Raw genomic sequence first — 27,729 nt, forward strand, 5'->3', positions numbered from 1 at the left:
TAAAAACATTTTTCTATCTGTCTGTCTTTCTCAAACCAAAACAGAATAGGAGATCCAGGTTGTCCTCGACAGCGATCCCCCCCCCTCCTCCTCCATCCCCTTCGTTCTCCCGGGATGGTGTGGTCCAGGAAGCGCCTCTGCCTCCCACCTCTCCCCGGCTTCAGTGAATCAGCTGACGAATGGTATCTCCCTCCTCTCCCGGATGGATCGCTCCGCTGAGCCCGGCCAGCCTGAGCGCTAGCTGACACTGGAGCAGGTTGCTCGCACCACTTGCTCTCCTCCTGTTGGATGTCAGACGGACGTAGCTTCAAGTTAAAGCTTTCGCCACTGAAAAAAAAAAAAACAACAAAAAAAACATACACGACGCTATTTATTTTTCACCGCATCTTTCGGATAGGAAGCGACCCGCTTCCCCTCACCATGGCTTCCAACTTCAACGACATAGTGAAGCAGGGGTACGTGAGGATACGGAGTAAGAAACTGGGGGTGAGTAGCCACTGTTGCACTTGCTGTCTGCCGCGGGCGGAGAAGGAGTTGGAGGGAGAGCAGCCCCATTTGTTGGCACTCGAGGGCAGCTGGATTAAGAAACAGCTCTTAATTGCTCCATAGCAGCCGTCCTGTTGTGGGCTCTTCCAACGGAGCAGATAAGTTTCTTTGGGTGCTGCTTAGTCAACAAAGACATACAGTGAAACCTGTGGAAATGACTGACAGCTGCTGTCATGTGGTTGTAAAAATAAATTTGTTTACAGCTTTTATTTTGTTGGAGAAGCTCAAAGTTTACTTATTTCGTCCAAAAACTACACTTCACAGTAGACCTTTGGAAATGTGTCAATTTTCACAGTTTAACTGTACACTTTCTGCATCAAAGAATTATTCTCAGCATTGAGAGACTCTGATTCAGAGTGATAGCAGCTCATCAGCTCATTGGTAATGGACTTGCACTGACATCCAGCAAGGAGGAGAGAGAGAAAAAATGCCCTAAATGCCTAAATTGAAATGAATGATATACGTTCAATCACAAGCACCCCATTGTCTGACTCATAAAGCCATCTGCTTTTGTTCATACTTCCAGCTCATTATGCCTGCAGAACGGTCACACTTCCTCTCCTCTGATGAAGTGTGATGACGGGGGCTAATGATGTCTTTGCTCTCACACCATCACCTGGCTTCATCAACAATATTTTCACTCGTGTAGCAGCGTCCGAGGCTAACTTAGAGTAATCATTGTTAACAAAGAGAACCCTCTGATCTATGTTGAAGAAATTACATGAAGGCAGTAGATTTACACACCCCTGAAAAAAAAAAAAACAAAGCCAGGTTTTGGCGACATGCAAAAGAGACGGTAGAAATGATAAAAAAAAACTATGTTTGATAAAACAAAGCTGTGCAACAGCTGAAAAATGTCATGCCCATGATGAAATACTGAGGTGGCATCATCAAGCTCTGGGAACACTTTTTCTGATCTGGAGCTAGATTTTTAATCAAGTCAAATTAGATTATGAACTATCCTAAATAAAAGTCCGTTTTGACCAAAAAGCTTTAGGTCTCATGTACAAAGTGTTGGACGGGTCAAGCCAGAAGATCTTTAGGGTCATTGACAGAGACTGTGGACAAAACATGTCTTCACAATATGATAGAATTGGAAAATATTTTCAAGGCAGAGCAGGTTAATATTTCGAAGTCCAAATGAGGGGTCCTGACAGACTCCTACCAAAGAAGACTGAATGCAGAAATTGAGCTTAAAGGTGGTTCAACAAAGTACAATTTGAATGGTGTACACACTTTTGCAACCAACTTGTTGCTGCTTTTTGTTTTTCCTATATTGCCCTCTCTGAGGTCTGTTTGTTTCTCAACTCATTAAAGATTGCGTTGACGTAAGCGTGAAAAAGTTTTTGAAAGAATTTGTAATGCTTTCATTTTTTAATGCTACAAAATCTGGGTTTAACTGGGGTGTACATACTTTTTAAATTCACTGTATACGAAAGTTTTGAACAATTAGTCCCTCTGTACTGCTGAGGCTAATTTCATGACACCATTTGAACAGTGTCCCTTTAACAAGAGACAGGGTTTATGTTTGATTGCCAGGAGTCACTTCAGTCTGTAAGGAACACAGAGTAATCTAGTGGTGCCATTCCTCCACATGTTTCTGGGAGGAAACATGTGGAGGACATGTGCACCCTTTTTACACAAGTCTGCTGGGTGTAAAAAGGGTGCATTTGGACTTTTTCACAATTTTATTTCCAGCTATTGTCTCAGAGTTGCTAAACATTTGGGAGAAATTCTGATTCTGAAACCATTCTTTTAAGTCTTTTTAATGAGGAAGTGCCAGAGATACCACCATTTTTGTCCCATTAATAATAATAGCAACTTCTCAAGCCTGCTGTGCACTGTAGCTCATCTGACTGACAAACATCCCTCTAAACTTTGTTCTTCTCATACAAAATAGACTAATTTGTTTTGATTTGAAAAGCAAAGACAGTCCATAGCTCAATAACAAAATGTGCGGCACCCCTCACTTATGATGACAAACCTGTAAAATTATAGGAATGAAGGTGCAAGTGACAACTTGTGCAGATAGCCTGACTATCCAGTTAACAATTGCTTTGTGTACTTGTATCACTCTATTTAGAAGATGTGTTATTTTTTGTGCAACGAGTATTTGAATAACACCCCATGAATTTAGTGTTTGCTTCTATATTTTCCTAATACTATTTGAAAAACCTCATGGTAACAATTAGAACCAGAATATTAGAAGTAGAGGGGATATTTTTCTGTTTCAAATAGAAACATATGCAAATTAATACTGTAATTTTGCAGATTTTTTTCCCTAAATGCTCTCATAGCAGCCCACAAATACCCAAAGAGTTTAGTTGTCAACATGCGAACCAGCTTGGATCCACTCGAGTCAGTTTATTTGCTTTTTTGCATAAGCTATTTTAACCGTCGATGGCCTATGACTTTCCAAGGCAAGCGAGGAGCCGTGTTGGCTGTGCTTGAGGTGTGGATGCCATATCGCTGCCAGCTCTGCATCTCATCCCTGCTGTTTGCTGAAGAAAAAACTGTTTGTGTCCTGATCGCCCACTCCCTTCAGCCCCTCCACCGCTTGCCGCTGTTTCATCATAAAAAAAAGTCATGCTGCGATAGCCTCGGAAGACCCCAGTGTGGGCAGGCTGAAAGGATTTATCTTTACATGGTAAGGTTAGTTATTCCAGCATGATTAACATTCTGATTCAGACAAAATCAAGTGATAACTGGGTTGCTTTAGGCGTCTGTGCGCTGAAATTGGTATGGAGCCTTTTCTCTCCGTAGGGGGAAAATATATAAAATTAAGGTGTTAAATTGGATATATGACAATCTTTATGTGTGGCACTTATAGATGTAGGATTACCGTACTAGAATAAAATGTGGTGTGGGAGATGATTCACAACAGGCTTAAAGGAAAAAAACAGAAAGACTTGTTTTGGAGTTTATTTTCAATGTAAATCTAAGCATTGCTTTAAATTCATCATATTTTTCTTAATTATGCAGGGTTTTTTTTTGTTAATTTCACAGCTCAGTGATGTTCAAGGGTGTGAAGTGAGTCATCCTGTTCCTCATGTGCTATATACAGAGATTCAGACCAGAAGGTTTAATTTATACTTTCAAATATAGCAACACACACGGAGATGTGACGACTGCTTTGCTGTTTTTCTTGAGACTGTCAATATTTTTTTTGAAAGTGGAGCCTGTATATGAAGAACCTCATAATGTTCATCATGTACATATATGAAGAACATTATATATAAATGCAAGCATAATCTTTAATTACACTTTTTTATTTTCACAAAAAAAAGAAATATCAATAAAAAGCCTTGACATCCTAACAGATTTGCGCTGTCAGATAACTTTCACCAAGAAATCTGTCAGCTTGTTTTGACTGCCTTATTCAGCAGCAGATAAAGGCCATGCGATGTAAATATCAAAGCTTTATGAATGCTGTGACTCACACCATGTCCTGACAATCAGAGGCCATGGGCAACTCGAAGCAGCTTCGGAGTCCTCGGATAATAAAAATTCATGTCCACGATGCAAGAGAGCTGCTTAGGAAGAAAGCAAAGTGTTTTTAGCCCGTTGATCTTCTGTTCATGATGTATTTTAGTGGCTGTTAACAGGAACAGCGGAGATCAACTTGATGTCTTCCCAGAAAAATCTGCAGATGGCATTACTAAAAAAAAGTGTTGTATTAAAAAAGACATTTACTCATGAAAGAAATGCAGGAGAGTTTGCAAATGCTCATTTAAACTATTCTGTTGAGTTTTATGAGTGCTGTGGTGGCGCAGCGGGTTAGCATGCCCCACGTTTGGAGGCCTTAGACCTACGGACGTCGCGGGTTCGACTCCCGGTCCCGACGACCTCTGCCACATGTCCTCCTTCAAAAAATGGCGCTGGCTCTGCTGGCTGCCTGCAGACACAGCTCCTGTCGTGTGCTGTGAAATAATTTCCCTGCTGGGATGAATAAAGTAAAAATTATTATGAAGTCTTTTGAAACATAACTGAGTTTTAGTAAAGCGCTACTCTTTGCACAGACACTCATTTTTGGCTCCAAAATTTAGCTTGACACCTAACAAATGAGGTGCGGGGGCGTTATTAAAATTTGTCATCATCACTTCCCTTTTTCTTTTTGTCATTTTTAAACACACACAAAAAAATTAAGTAGTGAAAAAAGCCCAAAACAATCCTATGTGGAGAAATACAAAATGGTGCCCAATAAAATAAAATAACTTATAGTATGAGCTTTAATTTTTTTTAGATTGATTGAAGTGCCAAGGAGCATTTTGTTAAAAATCTGACTTCTGGTTTCTATGGTAACAAGTATGTTGCGACATGGATACATACCCTGTTCAAAATAAATAAGTCAAGAAAGCATTCAAGTAAGGGTAAATTTTGTCAGAGATTTACCAAGAAATCAGCTGGTGATTAGAATCAAGCAGTTTCCATCCTGACTGACAGGATTTCAAAAATCACTGAATGGATTATACTGAGGAGCTATGAGGTGACGCTAACCGCAACATTATCTTCATTGTAAAAATGAAATATTGTACAATAAAATTTGCGTGCAACTCTCTAGATAAAAACAATGTCTCACTTAAAAAAAGTCTACAAATAATTACTTACGTTGTACTAATTCCTTGATAAAAAAGTTATCTTTAAACTTAAACAGATAGTCAAATTGACCACCTAGCAACATCGAGCCTGGTGATGGCTGATGGGTGAAAACTGTTTCTCAGTCTGTTGGTTCTGGTCTTTATACAGCTGAATCAAGCAGGGCGTGTCCTGGGTGTGATGTGTCTTGGAGAATTTTCATAAAACAGTGAGAACTATTATGTTCTGGTAGTGTTGGCAGATTATATCTGATTATCCACTGGGCGACAATATGTGAAGGAAATTGTTGCAATGAGAAGAAAAGTTAAAGTTTCCATTTTTAGTGCTAGCAAAGTATTTTAAAAGAAGCAGGAAAGGTGTAGGAAGCTATTTAAAAGGAAACTTTTTCCCTTCATTACCAAAGCCTGCTGATTTTATTCATTATGTCCGCTACAACAGAGTGGGATTTTGGTATCTGCCTGTCATTTTACTTGTTCTCCATTTATTACTTTCCCAGTTTTCCTCATTTCCTGCCTCACTTTTTATGGTTTGAATAATCAGGTAAGAAAGATGTCATCAAAAGCCTACCTAGATTGAATTATGTTAATATGAAATCCCTGAATAGTAAGAGTTTAAAAGGCTTCTGTAAGGGTTTATCACTAGAATGGCTAGAGTTAGTCCACTTTGACGTATACCTATATCGGCTTCGATAGTCCAACTGGCCTGAAGGATTTTATCTAGCAGGTGCTTTTGTTCAGTAAATAGGGCCATTACCTTATCAGTACCCTGGTAATGGCCTCAACGCATCTCACAGTTGCACAATAGACTTAGACTTCGACTTCGACTTAGACTGACTTTGTTGTCATTTTCAATGCACAGGGTGTATAAAGAACGAAATTTTGTTGCATACGGCTCAGGATAATGTTTGAAGTTCCAATGTTGTGAGTAAAATAAAAGTCTGATGGCAAGTAGGAAAAAGCTGTTTCGGAACCAGGTGGGCCTGCACCGGATGCTGCAGAACCTCTTTCCAGAGGGCAGCAGGGAGAACAGTCCATGGTGGGGGTGTGAGGGGTCACTGATGATGTTTCGGCCTCAGGACACGCATCCTGCATCGATGGTTGACCTGACACTTCGCCCTTTTGCCTGAGCTGGGTGTGGAAGGTTGTTGCCGAAGCAGTTTCTCCTTGTGTGCCTTCTTCTCACTCACATGAGAGTTACCGAACTCTTTTGCAAGCTCAACCAGGAAGTCCACCCGTCTCTCCTGCACCCCAATGCATGCCTGATAAAGCACATGTGCATTCAGTGCTGCCATGTCAATCATGTTTGCCAGGTTTGCTGACCAGCTGTCACATAGTGATGGAACCTTGGTCACCCCCCGCAAGATTATGACTGAAATAAATGCCATTAGTTCTTGTGAACTAAATAGGTGAAGCAGTCACCTATTTATCCTCCACAGCACAAAAGGCTGCATGCAAATTTGCATGTGCAAAGTCTCCCAGATTTCTTTTGCTTACACTTTTTGCATGATTTTTTTGAGGTGGATCAACACAATTAATTTGGTTAGTTTATTTCTAAACTGTCATGTTATACCCTCTTAGCTTTATTTCAAAGAGAAACATTACTAATTTCTTTTAGAAAAACCTTTGCATATTTTTTGAAACAGATTCTATGTTTTGCAAACTCTATGTACATTTGGCAAAATGACCTGGATAATGCAGCACAACATCATGGATCAGCTGCAAAAGGTCACATCTCTCCAAAAACACTTCATGTATGCTTCAAAACTAAACTGAAGAGCACTACCTACAGGAGACCTGATCTCCTGCAGGTATCATAGATACCCACCCCCAACATGGACTATTCACATTCCTACCTTCTGGCCTGACGGTCAACGACCACATTTACAATTGAAGAAGGGATGCTAATTTGAGCCATCAGAGTCGTCAGGGTGGACTCCGGCCTATTGGCCCTGCTGAGCCGATATGGGAAGGACTCGAAAACTGTATCATCCTAGTGTTATATTTTCAGTTGAATACACATTGAGAAACAACACAAGCTGATGTGTTCAATTAGTGATTCTAACGGTGTTAATCATGCTAATTGTTTAATATGAGATGTTAAGCCAGTTCAAAATATCAACTCTGCAACCATGTAATCTTTGTTTAAAATAGTAGTAAATTCTGCTTTATGAGATCATCTCTTTCACACATACAGTGTGACATTGTCTCTGCTCAGTAATACAATTACGTAATGACTGCTCCTGGGTGGAGGCTGGAAAATATCTGGATATTCAGTATTTGGTCTTCCTATATTGAATTCTTGTTCTTATTCTCTCAAGTCATGAAGGACACAGAGAAAATGGCGACATGCCTTAGAGGACTGCACAACATATTGTGAATTTATCATTGTTGTAATGTTATTGCCCACAGTATTAATATTTCAAAGGACCATTTTATGACTAATATATTCCAAATGTTGTGAGTTTCCATATTGCATGCTGATATATTATCCAGCCTGTTGGGTGCCGTCCCACTGCAGTTAATGCTTACAACTGACTGAACCAAGATGCTAAAGGTCGTAGGGAGTCTTGGAATCACAGATGAAAGAGGGAGGAGTATGATTATTTATTTCAGAAGATATCATCATTGCAATATCTGCAGATTGTACTGTCATTGCAAAGTGTACATCATGCAGCACTTGCCAAAATCCATAGATAAAGCAGTAATTAAACAATGTCTTCAACCTTTGTGAAACAGCAAAGAAACAAACCGAACGCCTATTGCTAGATCAGTGTTTATTTATTTCATACTTTAGCAGAAACCTTACAAAACTCAAATATGCTTTCTTTATTTAAAAAATTCTTATAATTGCTCTTCGCCTGTAATGTAGAGTGACCATTTCAAGTGTTTTTTTCATTTATATAAATATAAATGCATGCATTTACTGAAGATTATGAGCATATGACCTGATGAGGTCTTTAAAAGTCTCTCAAATCAGGACTTTGGATCTTGCTTGACCTTCAGCTCCTCCCACTTCAGGTTTCTAATGTAACGCTGTGCCATTTAAAAATGAATTATACATTATTTTTATTGAAATATAGTACAGTTGACTAGTTTCTCCTTATGCAGTATGCATTAAAGTGGCCATAGCAACGCAAACAGTTTTGGCCTGAACCTATTGCGTCGTTCACCATGACTGGCTCATTCCCAAACCCCATCATGTGTGAAGGTTTAGGTCATGGGATCAGTTCTGTGTTCGGGACAGTTATCACAATTGCCAACTGGGGCACTTTCTTTTTCTGATTCTCTTTGTTCTGGGATATTTGTTTTATTTTTTCCAGTGACTTGAAAGTCAATGATTTCCTATAATAGCTAGATTGTTTGTCTCTTTCTTTGTGTGACTGAAGAAGCTGCTGTGTTCTAGAATTCACAAGTGCTTTCTTTTCGTTCTCACACTCTCCCCTCCTTCCTTCTCGACTAAACCTTCACTGTCACCTCTCTCCTCCCCCCTGTCTCACACACCTAACAGTGTCACTCTCATCTCTCTTCTCTTTTTATCTTTCTTCCTTTTCTATTTTACCTGGCTATCTACCTAACCTTACCCCTCTTTCTTTCTCACCTTTCTCCCCTCCCATGGTTTGTAGACAGCTGCGGGAGCGAGCACAAAAGCATCCTATTCATCACCCCACGCTGCACCCTCTATAACCCCAACAGGCTATTTCCCCTGACACGCACACACACACACACACACCCACACACAAATTGGCTCGGTTCAACACTGAAGGACTGGCACACACATCACACATACACACAACAAACAAGTAAACAATCTGCTGCCAAAAAACACTGTGGATTTTCAATTAATTTTAACCCTGTTGCGTTCCAACATACGGTAAAATTTTTCTTTCTGCACAAAGACAGACTGAATGCTCGCAAGAGCCAAAAACAGAAGTGTCTCTCAGCAGAGCAAAAAGAAAAGAAAACAGAAAATGCCTCGGAAACAGCAGTAGATGTGATGTTGCTGTGGTCAGTGCAAGCTCCTTTTCTATCAGTGCAAAAAAGAAAAAAAACGGATGCTTATCAGTGGTATGGGGCGCCTCCTGAAAGTCTGAATAATGTGACCTTTGAGTGTGTGTTTCAGTCTCTGAGCAGGTACATGTTTCTCAGGCTTAGGATCACTGCAGTAAACGGAAAAGGTCAGCTGTTGAATATTTTCTGATCGTCTGCCCAGCTTTTCTTGCAGCTTTACCAAAAACGGTCATTTTTGGCCACTGCTAGTTTGCTGTTAGTTCCTTAATTCTTAGTGGTGTTTTGTCTCGTTAATTGCTCTGGAGATTAGATACTGACTCAAAGGAAGGTGAGTGATAGTTTAAAGAACACAATAAATCTGAACACATAGACCTCAGAAACAAATACAATGTAGTCAGCTGTGAGGATGGTTAATTTTTAGCAACTGAAACTACACCGGTAGTTCAAATGCAGACGTTAAATTCAGCAGCAGCAGGCATATTTAAAGAAACCTCTTTTAGAGGTAAATTTGGATTCTTTTTAATAGTGGGGCTATGTGGTGTCAGAGTTGCCAAATTTGTGCAACAGAGATAGAGTTCAGAATTTTAGCTTGTGAGAAGCTATGAGCTGGTACTGATTTTATCTATTTCCGATTTCTCTTTAAGAGCTGTAGGAAAAAATGAGAACAGCAAGGGGTTTGACCTGTGATGGGGTTGGGTAGGGTGGTTCGATACTGAGGCCAGACAGGAAAATCATATTAACTAACTTGACAGTTTAAGTGCAATTCTGCACTCTTACAGAGACTTTGATACCTGGACATAAAGGACTATGTAAGAGTTTGACTATAAGTAAGAGTGCCACTGAGCATTAGATGTCCTGTGGATACATAATTTGATTGTCCGTTTTGCCATCCACAAACAGTTCAGAACAAATGGTGGAAGCCAAGAAAAAAAATATTTATTTAGATATTTTACCCTAAGATCCAATAGCTCAGCAGTTTTCCCTAATTGTAGGTAATTTTTCATGTTATTAAATATAGAGGTAAAGAGCTCATATGTACTACTGCATATCAATAAATTTGAAAGTAATTTAAAAGTTAATCTATTTTAGTAATTCAGTAAGCAAAAGGCTTTACTAATATGGATTCATTACACACTGTTATTTTTTTCAAAGTGTTTATTTTTTATGTTTACGGTTTACAGCTAATAACCAACCTCTTTAATTGGAAAAGCTTGACCGTTGTCTTGAAGATGGTCATTGAAACTTTCAGAAGGATGTAAGCAGCAAAAGGTCAATGCTAAAGAATGACCTTTTAAGTCACAGAGTAGAAGGAAATAGCATGGTACAAAAAGTTCCCCAACCAAAAGGGATGACCAAATCTTATTAAAGTTTTTTTATAGAGACTCAGAAGGCATAGATCCCACTCACTGTCTGACTTGGTTTGTTACTGTTAAGTCATTGTTGAACGAGATCTGACGTGTCTTACCTGGACTGAGGAGAAAAAGGACTGAAGTTCACTGATCCAAAGTCCTCTTTTCGGATTAAAGTAAATTTTTGCATTTCACTTGAAAATGTAGGTCACGCAGTCTGGAGAGTGGAGAGGCACAATATCCAAGTTGCATCAGCTCTAGTGTGAAGTTTTCACAGTCAAGACTAAAATCAACATAGCCATCTATTAGAAAATGTGAATCCTGCCCATGAATGTGTAGGCCAAAACAATGGCCATCATGTCACATTTCTGTATTACATCGTTTTCCTTTCGATCTTACGTAATATTCAAATTTTATGCTGATCTACCCTTAACGATAAACATCTAAACTAACAGAAATAAACACTTGAATTATGTCCCTGTATTCTGTAAGGAATCAAATGAGTTTCAGTTTTTTCATTTAAAATAAACTTTTAATGATATTCTAATTTATTGAGATCCAATTATTTACATAGTAATTTTACAAGTATGACTATTCTTGAGTTTCAACACCATTGCTTTCCTTTTTTATTTTAAGTCTGACAATATGTTTTAATAATTTTACTGAAAATATATTGCAACCTGATGTAATAAATTCTGATTTTCTACTGGTATATTCAAATAGACAATCATGTGCTGCTTCTTGGTCTCACTTCACTTAGCTGGCAAAAAAAGCATTAACATTACTTGTGTATTTAAAAAAAAAACATTAGCATATACTGTAGTGTGCATAGTAAGATATTAAAATAAGTCACAATAGCAAGAATACGTTTTTGAGAGCTTATTGGCCAAATAGAGCCATAAAATGCTGAAGCTACAAACACATTAAGAAAACATCAGAACTGGTATTGGAGGAGTGAAAATATAAGCATGTGTTTGCAAATTAATAATCAGCAAACCAATAAGCAGGGATCCAGACTAATTGAAGTTGTTCATCTTCTCACACCTCGCAGTTCTGTCTGTAGACTTTAGAGAGATTTAAGGTTTTAAAAATTACTCTTTTATGAGGAAGCCCTTTCACAATAATGTGCATGCAAGCAGTACGGTTTGTTCCAAATAGCTCTTTGTTATATAAAAAAAAAAACAACTGCAGAATATTAGATTTTAAACAGTGTTTGTTATATTATGACAAAATAGGAGAGAGGATTTCAGGAACTGAGAAAACACAAGATAAGAAGCGTTTCATGCAAATATGGTCCAGAATACTGTGAGCAATAACTGCATCCAATTATGTTGATACCTGTATGTGCTGTTCTCGCATTATGGCTGCACACTTAATCATAAATGTTTACCCATAAGACGGAGGATGGGAATTGATTAATCAATGAGTATTTCCATGTTCACTCTGTCAGGGAGGAAATGAAGGTTGTAAATGTACAGATGAGCTACAGTTCAATTTAAAGTTAAAAAATTATTATGCAATCGTTAAGCAAAGAACTGACTTAACATCTTTCTCATATAATTACTTTTTAGCTTCTCACGGAAGTATTTTGCACTTCTAAAATTGGAAACAAAGTATATATCCTTTACTTTTGAATAGTCAAATACCTTATTTGAAGGTTATGAAAAGAGTACTACCAATTTTTTTTTTTTTTTCTCGAAACATATTAGCAATCCACTTTTTTATCCCAGTTATTATTATTTGCAATTAGGTATTTGCATCTGTTTTGAACATAACCGGCTCAAATCTTACATTTTATTAATTTTATACTATGAACGGTGTCAAGAAAATCCGAGCTCATCCCACTTCCCCATGCTGGAGATTTTAGTTTAACAGTAATAATAAATAAAGTTATCTTTAAAATGAATCACTCAAGTGACATCAAGGCCCAACAGTAGACTTAAGTGTCAATAAAGTTAGTTTAACAGTAATAATAAATAAAGTTATCTTTAAAATGAATCACTCAAGTGATATCTAGGCCCAACAGTAGACTTAAGTGTCAATAAAGTTAGTTTAACAGTAATAATAAATAAAGTTATCTTTAAAATGAATCACTCAAGTGATATCTAGGCCCAACAGTAGACTTAAGTGTCAATAAAATAAATCTGGTTGTGTGTGTTGTTTTTGTCTCATGCAAACTTTGCTTTAATTCTACTTTTTTCTATCTAATCATAAGAAATCATAGTCAGTCAGAAAGAGTCATTAAACAGGAAAAGCAGGTTTCCTGGAAAAAGAGGAAGTAAGTTCCAGCCTGCAGATTTATAAAAAATAGCTGAGACTATTCCTTATTTTAAATCATGAAAGTTTAAAGAATGAAATCTAAACATTTTGGTAATTTGATAAGATTCAAAGTAAAATACTTATATTAATATTGGTTTACTTGTAATAATATTTACACGAACATTTGTGGGAACAGTTACAAGAAAAACAAGTAACTGTAACTTTGGCATCAAATAATTAGAATCATGTATTATTCTTGGTTTCTTTTCAGAAAAACATCTGTAATAACTCACATTAGGATTATAATAAGTATAATTAATAAGTTATGGTTATAAAATCATAAATGAATGATAAATCAGAGAAGCTGAAGAAAATAAATGTGATATAAGTTATGGTTATAAAATTATAAATGAATGCTAAATCAAAGAAGCTAAAGAAAATAAATGTGATATAAATGTGATTTTGACATTGAACTTGAAATGGTGTAAAAGGTGTAACTGCAATTAAACATCACTGATATGTTGGAGGTAGAGAGTAGGTGAAAGGTGAAAGGCAAGGAACTAACAGGAGAGCAGAGATGATCAACGCCTTATTTAGAGAGTAGGTGAAAGGTTGTGCAGGCAATGGACAGGAGGTTGAGCAACTCTGAGACATTAGTACAGACATCAGGACATAATGTCTGTAAGACAGTGATGGATATGAAATCATCTGAGCAGTCAGCCAATGAAACAAGCCCAGCAACAGTGCTAGCCAAAGAAACCCTATAAAAGGTGAGTGCAAAAGAGGAACCGTTCGTTGGATCCTCCGGGCAGCTTCGAGCCAAGATCGAGATGGACAAAGAACTCTGCAGCTGAAGAAGAGCCGGGGCCACGGAGCCGAAGACTGTCCTGCTCATGCATGGGGACCAACCCGTCTGGCCCACAACCTGTGGCTTCGAATCGCACTTCTCTCATCGGCTGGGTTCAGACCCCAAAGACAAAGATGAAGACAAAGGCAAAGACAAAGAAGAAGAACTGGTGCCTTCCTTCCTGCCAGCACCAAGTCCTGTGTGACCTCACCATCCATGCGGAGAGGAGGCTCATCAGACCTACAGAGATTCCTGCCTTCGCTGATCAACATCTTCCTCCTGCTGCAACACCTTCTTCATCATCAGACCTGCGGAGATCCTGGCCTTCATCGATCGGCGTCTTCCTCCTGCTGCAACACCTTCTTCATCATCAGACCTGCGGAGATCCTGGCCTTCATCGATCGGCGTCTTCCTCCTGCTGCAGCACCTTCTTCGTCGTCGTGCCAGGTCTGGGGTTCGAGGCGCCAGGCTCCGTCCGTCTCTCTCAAAGGTTCCTTTTTTAGTTTTCAGTGTCAGCAGTAGGGAAAGATAGACTAGATGATTGATTTTACTTATTTGATTATTTCTGCTACTGAATTAAGCTGTACTGACCCTTGCAAAAATGCCTTACTAATAAAATATTTAGCATAAAGAAAATCTAAAAGATGTTGTGGACATTCAGTTAATGAGTCACCTTAAAGTTCTTTGATGGTTGTAAAATAGCTGTGATGTTTGATTCTGGAGAGGAAGAGGGGGAAAATGTTTTATAGGTTGCTGGTAGCCCAAATTTAAAACAACATCCTTGGGACTCGCCCGAGTCACTAAAACCTACCTGGTTCAATAACAAATGCAAGTTGTAAAATAGAGAACGAGCGACCGTTAACAGGTGTGCTCTGTGAAACTAGTTGGCTGTAGGCTGCTCAGTCTGGCTAATTCACAGAGGGAAGAAGGGTGAGACACCTGGATGTAGGCCGTTAAAAATCAGGTGAATCGTTTCTCGAAACCAGCTTAAACAGAGTTTACTTCAGTTCTGGACAGGGTAAATCCCGGCAGATTTAGGAAACTCAATTAACCCGTTAGATGGAGAGCTGGTAGCACATCTCCCCTCTCAGAAGAGGAAGTACGAGAGTGAGAGAGTAGAGACAGAAAGGAGGGGGGGGGTGTTGCGCAACAACAACGGTTTTACACCCAATTTACTTCATTTTGGTTTTGATTCCTATTTTGGGTAGTTGATTTTTATGAAATTTGACAGATTAGGATTCTTGATCAGACCAAAATAACCGTAAGTGACTTTTTGCTGGTAGATATTTAGCTAAATCATGTAACCAACTTTATTTATTGCAGAAAGTAAGAGGAATGTAGAAAACTGCAATACATTGTTTGCTATTTTAGTAGGTATAAAATATACCCCCTGTGCTGCTAAGAACTAAGACGTTGCCAGTGTTAAACATCTGACAGCAGGTGGCTCCTTTGGTACCCCAAAAAGTCAGATTCTAATCAACCAAATATTGCAAAGTTACAAAAAGGTGCGAAATATCTAGCACCTCTCAGATATAAAGTCTTTTGAAGGAGATTAAACACCTGCTATATTCAGTAGCAGTTGTAAAAGTTCATATCTGGCTAAATGTTCACTGGATTTTTTCTTTTTCTCTTCTGCTTTTTATAGATCACAATAGATATATAAAAAGCATACATATTTTGATATATGCCAAAATTATATCAATGACCTTATTTAGTTAAGTGATCTGCTCCTGTAGCCAGCCTGGATTCAACAGTACAACAGAAATATTATTCTTAACTTGCCAAGTGTGCTGATAAAAGATTGTCATAATAGTCTTTGAAATACGTACTAGTAGAAAAACTTATAATTCTTTTGAGTGTAGGAAAGGGACTATTTTCAGCCAGCTGACTGGGAGTTCTCAACAGATTTTGGGTGAACTCAAGACACTCTGGTTGTTAAAAGGACTTTTTCACAGCTATGGTTTGACAGACAGTTTAGCAGACATGTAATCTTGGCATACTGGCAACTGACAAAGACCTGTCTAAACCTTATATTGTAGCTTACAACCCATTACAGTGAAGACAAAAAGCAGGTGTTTGTGGTGAAGCTACTAAAAAGATGGAAATTTACCACATTTCTGGTTTCTATTCTGCTCTCTACAGTCATTTGTGTCTTAAAAACTATATCCACTTGTACCTTTCAACTATTTCATGTCATTTTGGATTCCAAGTTCTTGTTACTTGCATTTTCAGTTTTGCAACCAGTGGTCTTTAAATGGAGTGTAAGCTCTGTAGTATTATGTGGCTATTTTCTACCTTGTCGGCTGACAAGCACAGGACAAAGCAAATGGAGAGTTAGAAAACAGCGTTTCTATTGTTAGAGGTGGCACAGGCATTTAAGATATTATCTTACCACTTCCATGCACTCACTGTTAACAATGACAGACTGTCGAGAAGTGATTGTCAGCAGATTTTCATTCATCCCATTTCAAGGACTGAACATTCAGTTTAAAGCTGACAAAAATACAAAGTGTCAAGAGTTTCTGCAAATGAGACTTCCAAACAGCTGATAAACAGGATGAAAACGAATTGAATCAATTAAAAAACATCACTCGCGTCCTAAATTTGTTTCTTCCCTTTCTTTGTAGCTAGTAAACAGATGCTCAACTTGAAGCAGGTAAAACAATTTTAATGTGCCATCATCTGTTTATTACCTCACTTGTGCCTTGTGGGTGCACTTTAAGCTCCTCCTTCTTTTGATGGATGTTCTTGGGTTTCGGGGCATTAATTCACACATATGCAGGGCTATAAATTGCGTGGTCATTTTCTTTGGTTTTCATCAGTTTCTTCCATCAGACAAAGACCTCAAGACAAATCACCGAGACTTATTGGCTCTGATGAAATGCATCTCTAGCAGGATATGGGAACAACAGCCCAACAGTCATTATTCATGGTGAAAAATGTGCCTCTATTATTTGGTCGCTTTCATGAATAAATCTGTGCTTAGACCGCGCTTAAATATTTTCTGTCAGTGATTCATGCTGTTGCTAATTATAGAAAATAGAAAACATGGATAAATGGGAGTGGTGGTTCACAATGTCTAAAAGCTAACTGATAGTTATCCACAATAATGAAACACTGGAAAGTCATAACAGCAAATTTTCTTGGAATTTGTGTTGTTTCTGTCTCCGTTATTGGCAGTCTGTCTTTTGAATGTTGTCACCAAATTAAATAAGATTTCTTGAATATTTAAGCTCTTAGTGAATCATCATCTAGGAGTCATTATACATTGAGCTTTTAGCGGACCCATCCTTCACAGCCCTAGTACCTGGATATAGTTAACACAGAAACCTGCAGACTGACAATCCACTGACCTTAAATGGCTGCAGTCACAACCCTGCTCTGAGCTTTTTTCCCCTCAACTGCTCATTCAATCTTCTTCAAATGTTGTAGTTGTATCTCTGGGGATTCATGGAAATATTCAGCCTAAGGCTTTCCGTTTCCTTGACATTTGTGAGTTATTATATGATGTCACTTCTCAGTTGTGTCCTCAAAACTTCTAGTGACCTCATTTATGAACTTTGAATAGCTCGTTTTAAATGTGTATATTAGGTAATGCTTAGGTGCAGATTTATAATTTCGTAATCACCTACTAAGGATCTATTGATGCTTTTTTTTTTTAGAAGATGTAAAGTGATGCAATGCCTCTTCATTGTTATTATATATATTTTTCAGTTCATGTTGTTAAGCCTTGGTGTCAAGAGAAGTATTTAAATTAAATTAAAGGTTTTAGTTTAGCCAACAAGTGGAGAGAATCAAAGAGACGAGTTGGCTTGTATGTGCGAAGTGAGGGATGTTGCAGAATACGCAGCACTAAAGCAAACAATGCTGTCACTCTTCTCACACATCATGATACCTTCCTTTATATCACATGTGTCAAACTCCAGTCCTCAAGGGCCGCTGTCCTGCAACTTTTAGATGTGCCTCTGCTGCACCACACCTGAATAGAATAATTAGGTCATTAGCAAGGCTGTGGAGAACTGATCTACACAAGGAGGAGGTAATTAAGCCATTTCCTTCCAGCATTTCGTACCTGTGACACATCTATAAACCGCAGGACAGCGGCCCTTGAGGACTGGAGTTTGACACCCCTGCTTTATATCAACACACACCAATGTGGCACTGAGTTGAATGTGTGAATGGCTGAGAGGGGAACATCTCTAAATTGAAAAGGATGTCTGTTTTTTATCGTGTTTTACTAATTTGAGACAGGAATTATTAAGAGTTGAATAATGGAGATTCAGTCAATTCCGCAACTTTGGTAACATCAGTGGTTAATCCATTGATCATCCTGTTGAAAAATAAGCAAACAAATATTCAGTGGTGAAGATAAATTCAACTCTTACAATTTTGTACATTTAATTTAGCCTTTTCTTTCCTTTTGTACTCACCTTGAAGACGTTTCTCATTGATAACCTTTTAATTAAAAGGATTTTCCATAATGTAGTAATAGCGACTATAAGAACATTTGGTTCTGTGTCTCCAAACTGCGTAATCTATCAGCAGAAGTTCACTCATAGACAGTTTGGTTTGATTAGGGATTATAATATGTCATATATCAGTATAATATATGACAGTACGTGTACCTACATAATTCAAAAGTGAATTTTCTTTTTCTCTTTTACATTGATCAGTGTCAGCTAAGCAAAACGTAAAAATATGTCCTGTACACACACTCCTCCTAATCATTTGACTTTAGCCAATAATTATCCCACTTGTATAAAATGCATAAAAAATAACTGTCTAGGATGGCAACTTATCACTTTGTTATTTTGACAGTTTGTCGAGGTATGCAAGTTTCTTCCTGTCCTTGTCACAGTTGAGCAGACCCCACTGCAATCCAGAAACCACAGAACTTCTCAACAGAACAAATCCCCGTTCAGCGCCTGAGTTTTACCGCATTTTTTTTCAAGGTAGTAAGTACTTTTAGGAAGAGACTATTTATATTTAAGACCATCATAATACTGTCATCCCACCTCATTGAGCTTTTCCCTCTCCTGCCTGCAGTCATGAACAAATTGGCTGTTCATGCAGAATCTCTCCAGCTGCCTTCACTGTGTTATCAGAAAGTTGGCTTTCCAAGTGTAGGTCTCTCAGTAGTGTGTTACAGAGTTAATCTTGTTTTAGTAGATTTGTTTTGGAGCTAAATCTTTATCGTGTGGATGGAAAAAAGAAAAGAAACATTTAGGCGAATCTACAGTAATATTGTTCTCTGGCAGTGAACTAATTTCCTCTCACAGTGATATGAAATGTATGATATAATTCTGGAGAGTAAAGGTATTCTGGCTGATCAACATATTTTACCTCCAGTCTGGGCTTTGGTTTTGCAGAGTTTTACAGTGATGCTACAATGTTCAGATACTCTGGGGATTCGCCTACCAAACAACGGGTCTGGAGGAATCTATCATAGGTCCATTAACACTTCAGTTTCATCCTCCTCTCCTTGGATTCTTCCCCTCATTAATCAGCAGACCAGCCCCCGGGGCTCTACTTTGCAGCTAAGCTCTCTTTTCAGTGTGCGTCTTCATGCGTGGGGGTACAATACGAGGGCATTGTGTTCAACTGGATTTGCATGCGATTGCATGTGCGGAGGAGTCTATGCATGTGTATGTTAATAATCAACATGGAAATAATTTTATTTTTTATATAAGTGAATTCAGGGTCTCTACCCAAATTAAGAATTCAGTCTATTGACAATGCACAACAGAACTGTCAGAGTTTTCTTGATAAGTCCTTCATCAGCCAGTTATCTGACTTCAAAAACCTATTTAGTCATTTGATCTTCAAAAACACCTTATTTTGAAAAGTGTTAAAAAAAATACTAAAATTAAAAAAAAATCATGTGTGCATGTAGAGGTTTTGGGGGAGTCAGATTAAGTTATTCTTGGAGAAAAGTCTCACCTAGCTTTTATGTTTGAATCAGTGTCTATAATGAGTTTGTCTGCTGCAGTTACCTTTCATCAGTCTGCTTGCCAAGCACATTCAGTACAGTGTGAGGCCAAAGATAGCTTCAGCTGTGTCTGTGTATGTTAAGGGGCCTGTCTTTGTGTCTGTGTTCTTAATTTACTCTCTGTAGTGCATAGGTAAACACTATTATGGCCTTGCTAAATAAATAACACATCACACCTGCTCTGCATTAAATACAGGAGTAGCCTTGTTGAAGACCTTGTTTATGCTGCCACCTATTCAAGGCTAATAATTGTGAGGTCTTTCTTTGGCTTTAAAAAAAACTTGACCTCAGAGTTATTGTTGTTTGGTACAACAACAAGCAACAGAAACACTCTGTTTCTATTTGTTTGGACACTTTGCTCTGCCTCCCTACCTTCTTCTTTCTTAGGGGGCTTCTTTTAATAGTAAGGAGGTGACAGTTTACTTCTCGCTTAGCTCTGGGGGGTGACAGTTTGGTACTTGGCCCACCCAGCTTGAAACACTCATAACAGACTGGCTCACATTGGCCTCAAAAGATACGTGCTCTTTAAATATGCCCTCCTTCCTAATAAACCAAAATAGTCTCAAGTGTAAGCCAAGGCAATTTGAGCTTCTTGCCGTTTAACAGCTTTTAGCCAATGAAATACTGCACTGGCAATGAATTTGGGATACATTCTCCCAGGAGAAAATGGAAAGCACAAAAGTAGCTGTAATAGTAAGACTTTTGTTAAATCAATTCATCCAGCTGCTGTAAGCTAGGTTCACAGAGATTGACAACAGAAGAGATATAGTTCTTCCAGCAAGTTCTGAGTCTACCCGGGCCAAACCATTGCCAATCTACAACCATGGCAGACTGCTATTCTAAAATGCAGTCAACATCAATCGTTCACAACTCCTTCTGTTTGCTGATTGGCTTGGTTGAAGTTCAACCAGATCCCAGATTGAACACAGAAGGGCAGGACAAGAATCAAACGACATTGCATAGGCAGTGACCTTCCTGCAATGGAAAGTCACGCAGTGGGAGCAGTCAGCCGTCAGCCCCTTTTTCACTGAGAACCTCAAATTTTGACAAGTTAATTGTCATCTCAAGTGCTTCACATTCTGCTAAGAACTGTTCCGGTGCACACTGATTGTCAGTACTTATAAATACCAACCAAACCACATTATCTGCAAAACTGATAGCTGAGACCCTAAAGTTCCCACACCAGACATTGGCCATTTCTCAATTACGCCTTGAGATCCTGTCTGTGAACATAAAAAAATATGATCAGTAATTGGGGGAAGTCTAAAATGTATTGAAAACAAGCTTGATGATGTGTTGAGTTTTTGAATTCTTGCATCATCATCAAAGCATCTTCAGCAGCCCATATGGTGAAGCAGGTGCAATTTAATGTCAGAATTGAGACAGATTCTTATTTAACATGTATAAAAACAAAATAATTTGGATAAACATGCATTGAGATCAACTGATGACCAGAAGTGGTGGTTTTTACATCAGTTGACTCTGACCAGTGACTGACTGAAATTATTTTTTTGTCTGAATCAGTGAACACACCATACCCAGTGACACCAGGTTGCCCTGACAGCAACAGTCTTTGATGTGGTTGCAGTAATTGGTTGAAGAAGATCAGAATCATTACATTGCTTAAAAATGCAGTTTCAGAAACCAAAATATTGCAAGAAGCTATCAACCCTTTAAAAATTACCCCCAAAACACTTACATGTTTACCAATGGGTCCATTAGTATAGCACTGTTCTCATGACAACTGGATAGGAATTCATATTTTCAACAACATAACCTATGCTATCTGTGGGTTATTCATGCTGCTAGAAAGAGAGCAACACTTTCAGTAGGTAACAACAAGGCTGAATGAAATATGGTAAAAGTACTTTTTTTCAGCCTGTGTTTGTGATGGAAGTGGCAGGATTTGGGAACATTGGCAGCATTTTGGTATTTTTAGATCAAGTTCTACATGTTACGTGAGTTCTGAATGTCAAAAGAATTATGATAGTAACCCTGTCTTAATATATATTCTAACCAATCCACGTCGAGTTTTTGGACCCAATTTTGAGGAGAGAAAATACTAAACAGAAGGATGTAAAGTCCCTCTGGAAACTTTTCACTCCTCATGTGATATAAAGTTGCCTGCACTTTCACATTTAGCAGAGTTAACAGAATGAAGTTTGAAGCAGAGCTGGGACTGTGGTCGGTTAAGCTGATGCCGCCTCCCCCTCCCTGCTCATACACCCTTTACCCCTCCTTCCACTTTCCCCTCTCATGCTCCCAATTGTTCACTCTCATTTCAGAGAAATGTCTGTTGGGCAAAGTGATAATTGCATTCCTCCATGATTTCATGCTGAGACACAGAATGACACCGAATCGCTGCCCACTTATTCCAAGGGAGTGTGTGTTCTTTGGGGGGAATTGAGACAAAAACAATATGACAAACTCCATTGGAGCCTGTTCTTTGACATAAAAGTCTGCATTTGCCTGGCCTTGCACACACATGCACAATTTATTCCCTCCCCCCCTCTCAAGAAGCTTCGCCTTTGATTTGCAGAGCAAATGTGGCTGAGTCAAGTTAGTTCCAGCAAGCACAAATCTCTGCTTTCTGCTTGTGAGGGGATAGTTATAGCAGACACGGCGCCCGGCGTTTTCCCCGCTAACCGTATCAGAGAAGCTGCCCAGAACATCAGTGAGCGGGCACCTCTTTAGAATTAATCCGCAGGGAGGAGAGGGTGGAGGGCGGCTGATCACTGCACCAATGCATACTGCTTTTAGGGGTTTAATGAATTTCAAATAACAAAGTGTCCCATAAAACGCTTGTTTTGTAACATCCTGCTCAACATGCAAATATTTGCTGGAACACTGAACAGCGGTCTGTGCCTCATTTGATTTTACAATCTTTATTGATGTGATAATCAAGTAGTCAGCTAATGGAAATGAGGAGGAGAAACCTGATGGTTGTTGGGCAAAAGCTCCTCGCATGTATCCTGCTCCAGCAAGTCGGTCACTTCTAAAGAACAGCATTTGGTTTTCATGTACCCACCTCCTCACCTGTTGGACTAAATGCTAATTTTCTGGTCAGCAAGCTGCAGGCGACGCGAGGACCAAAATGCAAAAATGGAAAAAAAGATTTTGCCACGCTAAACCAGAATTTAAATGAGTTTTCTTCATTGATTTGCAGCTTATCTTCATCTCTTTTTTTATTTTTGAATGCATATAATAATAAAATAAAACAAAATACAATAAAATTTACAAGGAAACTTTAAACTTTTAAGAAATGCTAAAATGAATGCAGAAACAGACAGCCAGTTTAGGTTTCCCAAAACTGGGCTTGGTAAAATTATTCTTTCAGAAGAAGTACTGCAGTATTTACCATGAACCATGAACAAATAATTATTCGATACTATGATATAGAGAATTGCACTTGTCTCTATTTATGGGGGGCAAAAGGAATAATATAAATTTTCAAGAAAGATGAGCCTTAGCATTGACAGTCTTTTGATGTTGTTTTGTGCTTACTTGCTTTTCTTATTTAAAAGATCTAAAAATACTTCAAGATTTCTAACTGTGAGAGCACAGAAAAACAAAGGGGACAAAAGTATCACTAAATATGGATACATGGTTTTACTAAATATGGATAAATATGTAGGACAATAGCAAAGTACTGTACATCATTGCAAGAAAAATTATTCTGGACTTTAAATTATTAGTATAGTGAAGACTGGAACTTTATAGCAATTAGTCCAAATTAAATTCTGAATAGTTTTTCATCAGTTTATTAATATTGACCAGTAAGTATAGTAAGACACACATCAAATAAATTTGATAAAATTTGAAGATCACTCATTTACACTCGATATATATTTTTAGTTTTTGTTAAAGGTAAAAAACAACTCTCAGCAATGAGCAGTCTTGCTACAGAAAAGTAGCTTATGAAGCTAAAATAAAATGGAAAAATGGAAAGGAAAAAAAAAAGGATTTTTCTGCAAGAGCATGGGACAGCGATAGATAAAATCTGATTAGACAATATCACATCTCTGCTTTGGCTGATTCTAATCAAGTTCTATTCTGTCATAATCCAATATTGTATCCTCAGCACACCAATGCAAGTAAATGTACTTTATGGATATTGATCCTAAACTCAGCATTTATAGTAAAATCACGATAGGACCAGAATCATGCCCTTGAAGAACACCAAAATAAATGGGGATTTAATGAGATGTTCTTGCAGTGATGGAGAAAAACGACCTTGTTAACTATGAGCCATGTTATATACTGTACAGTATATATATACTGTATATATATATATATATATATATATATATATATATATATATATATATATATATATATATACTGTATATACATAAAATATATGTATGTATATATAAAATTAACTAAATACAAAATATTTGGGTCATGCAATGTAGTTTCGATATGGGTCAAAACGTAGAAAGAAAATTTTCATTGAGGTTTTTCCTTTTTAATAATATCATACACGATTGTGTTTTTTGTAAGCCTATGATGTAAAAATTTCCTTTAGAATGATAGCCCAATGTTTTAGGGAGAATTAGAAGAACTTAAATTATAGACTGCATCCATTAAAACAGAAAAATGACAAAATCAGACAATTTTCTGTTTGCTTTTTGGATTTAATTTGGATCAATATTCAATTTGGATGAGGAATACAAAGTGGACATAGGTGTAAAGAAAACAACACTGCACTGCTTTGGTGCACTTTTTCCTGCGGTCGTCTAAGTATGCTTGTCGGCGAGGGCACTGTGCCATAGTCAAATTCCTCTTTGTCTGTGTGTTATTGACTGTGAAAGCTTCAGCTTGTACATGGATTAAACGAAAATTGCAGTGTGTGTGTCTGTGTGTGTGTACGTGCAGTGGATTGCTGAGTAAAGCAGCAATACATAAAGAGCTTTGAAAGAGGGATGGTTTAAAGAGCGGGCAATTGTCATAATGATGACTTAAACCAGAACAGTCCCGTCATTAAGATGTTTCCCATGTGAGTTCGTCTCAGCCCGGAACACGGTAACCGACTGTGCCTGCCAACCTGGGTGTCAGCCGGATCAATAGTGGCTAAAATTTACAATACAATAACTACATCACAGCGAAGGAAGCACTGTTATGAAGCTGTGTTTGGAGATTATGGGATTATGATTACAGTATAATCCTTTGTCCTCTCTCTTCCTGTAAAATGAGTGTTTACCGTCCTTGTCTAGACGTCCAGCATCCCAGAGTAAAAGCTGATTGAGCTTAAGCCAACGCAAGCAAATGTATCACTTGTTTATAGAATAACAGAAAAAAAAAATCCCCCCTACTCCACTTTACTGCCTCTTACCTGAGAGAAAAACTTCAGTTCTGACCCACATCTCCCTCAGAATAATTTGGTTGCTATTTTTGTTCAGTGCTTAAAAAACTGCTTTGCCACATGCATGATGGCTGGATACACACAGAGCATGTGACATTGAAAAAAAAATGTTTTCCTGCTCAAGGCTGCACAGCCTGGCTTATGTCAAAAAAGCTCCCTTGTCTCCCCTCAGAAAAGGGAAGCAGTTGATGCACTTCCCTGGATCTTAACATTGTTCTTTAAATAACCTTTAAAAGATTTTCCCTAAAAAGATACTTTGAAAACTAGTGATCTGTACTTTTACATTGTTATGCTGGAAAAGTGATTCCTTTGAACTATACAGCTTAAGGTTGTTATTACAGGATTTAGATCTGAATCAAAACATAAACCTCGCTGCCTCTAATGGTTTTCCTGTAAAGGAGTTCCAATGCTGAACCGGGGCTGGTGGTAGAGGCTGTTCTGGGTCTTTTCACGTTAGACTCATATTTTTATGCCACACTGAGCTCTGATTTTAGTAAACTGTGATCCTCACTTCCTCCAAATCACAGAATCACAGCACAGGGAGATCGTTTTCTTCTCAAATCAGTTTTCACAGTGCCTGGCAAGTATCTATACCACTTGACCTTTTACACAATTTTCAAGTTGCAAACACAGACTTGAATGCTTTCTACCAGGATTTGTGTGACAGACGTATACAGGGCAGTGCATAATTGTGAAGCAGAAAGGAAATGATACATCACATCTAAAGACTTGATTTTTTTTCCTATTGTTTGTAAATGGCTCAAGTTCAGTTAGAAATGTTGGTGAGAATATGCGAACAGCAGCTTTTAAGCCTTGCCATATGTAGTTTTGTAATGGACTAAGTCTGGACTCTTCTTAGGCCATTCTAGGATATTAATAGTTTTGATCTAAGCCATTCTATTCTTCTTTTGGCTGTATGTTTATTCTTCTGGAAGGTGAACCTTCACTTCAGCCTAACAGGATCAATTTATTTTTAGCCTCATTCATTTTCTTGCTAACACTCCACATTTTCTAGATTTCTGAGGTTGTAAATATTTTTTCAAAATGAGATAAAAAAAAAATTCCATTCACTTCAGAATGATGATATAATTTATGTTGGTTGGCTACATAAAAATATATATATATATATATATAAATATGTCATATTTTGTGGGTGTAATGTGATTATAGTACAACTTTTGCAACACACTGTCTCTCAGCATCACTTCAAACTGCAGCAATCTGTGTTTTGAATATGTTTGATGTTACTGGACAGCTGTACGGTGGCCGACAGGTGCAAATGCGCAGCAAAAGAGAAAACATGCAAACAAAAAAGAAGACACCCCCGAATGAAATGCAGCAAACAAAAAGAGAGACGCAAACACCCCCGAATGAAATGCAGCAAACAAAAAGAGAGACGCAAACACCCCCGAATGAAATGCAGCAAACAAAAAGTGTTGAAAACGGAAGTGCTCCAGACCACTAGGGGGAGTCAAAGAAAATAGTATTCATTTCTATGGGACCAGATGCAAGATTCAGAGAAAGAAATTTGAAAGAAAGTAAAGGTATCTCTCTGAATCTTGCATCTGGAAAGTGTGATTATTGTGAGAAGTCTGAAACAATAGAGCATGTTATTTTAGAGTGTTGTAAGTATGAAGAAGAGAGAAGATGCATGCTGAGAGAGTGTGTAGGTATTAAAGAAAGGTTTAATTTAATAGAATTTTTGAGGAGAGATTTCGGGAGTAGACATATTCAAATAATTATTCGGTATCTTAAAAAACAAAGCTATTTCATAGGATATGAGTAGAGCAAGTTGGGTGTGAGTGTGTAAAGAATATCAAAGAGGGGTATATAAAGTTATAAGCAAGTTGGATAATATAAGCAGGTGTGTATGTGTGGGGGTATGTTTAATCAGGAGTTAATGGAGGGAAAAGGTAGAAAGTGAAAGTTTATAGACCATCTCGAACCACACTCCATACTGATAAGTGGCGGTAATGCTACTGTAAGTTTGTTGCCAACCGCCAATAAATACCAAGAAGAAGAAGAAGAAGAATCTTGCATCTGGTCCCATAGAAATGAATACTATTTTCTTTGACTCCCCCTAGTGGTCTGGAGCACTTCCGTTTTCAACACTTTTTGTTTGCTGCATTTCATTCGGGGGTGTTTGCGTCTCTCTTTTTGTTTGCTGCATTTCATTCGGGGGTGTTTGCGTCTCTCTTTTTGTTTGCTCCATTTCATTCGGGGGTGTTTGCGTCTCTCTTTTTGTTTGCTGCATTTCATTCGGGGGTGTTTGCGTCTCTCTTTTTGTTTGCTGCATTTCATTCGGGGGTGTCTTCTTTTTTGTTTGCATGTTTTCTCTTTTGCTGCGCATTTGCACCTGTCGGCCACCGTACAGCTGAGCAATTTGCACACACCTTTTTCAAGGATTTTTTTTGCATTAGTGGCCTTTTATTATCTGACAAAATAAAGAGTTGAGAGACAAGATCCTGCAGGCCCAAGACCAGGAATTGAACCAAGGACAATTGTGTTGAGGTCTAAAGCAGAATATTTTTTTTTTTACCAATTGATAAAAAACTGCATTTATAAATTGAACTGGAAAAGTATTAAACTGAAAATTAAGCCAAAAAACTGCTACTTGTAAAGCTTTTAATTGATCTACTATGGCACATGCAATATTAAAGCAAACAGCACAAATATTTGTTTCCCGGCCGGTGAATGCACCAAACTAAGCTTTACAACAGGGGCCCTTGAGTGCCACTGACTTGCAACTTTTGGATGCACTCCTGCTCCAA

At 38.1% G+C, this 27,729-nt stretch overlaps 1 protein-coding gene across 2 annotated transcripts in view; it reads left to right on the forward strand.

The window, feature by feature from the left end:
• Positions 1–200: 200 nt before the first annotated feature.
• The window catches only part of dok6 (docking protein 6), a 66,868-nt gene continuing 39,339 nt past the window's right edge, over positions 201–27,729 (forward strand). For both annotated transcript variants that reach the window (XM_005797921.2, XM_023326710.1), the window contains exon 1: positions 201–486. In XM_005797921.2, coding sequence (XP_005797978.2) covers positions 289–486 — 198 coding nt within the window. In that variant the 5' untranslated portion in view covers positions 201–288. The remainder of the gene's footprint in view (positions 487–27,729) is intronic.

The sequence above is a fragment of the Xiphophorus maculatus genome, chromosome 21 (assembly GCF_002775205.1).
Source record: "Xiphophorus maculatus strain JP 163 A chromosome 21, X_maculatus-5.0-male, whole genome shotgun sequence".
Lineage (NCBI taxonomy): Eukaryota > Metazoa > Chordata > Actinopteri > Cyprinodontiformes > Poeciliidae > Xiphophorus > Xiphophorus maculatus.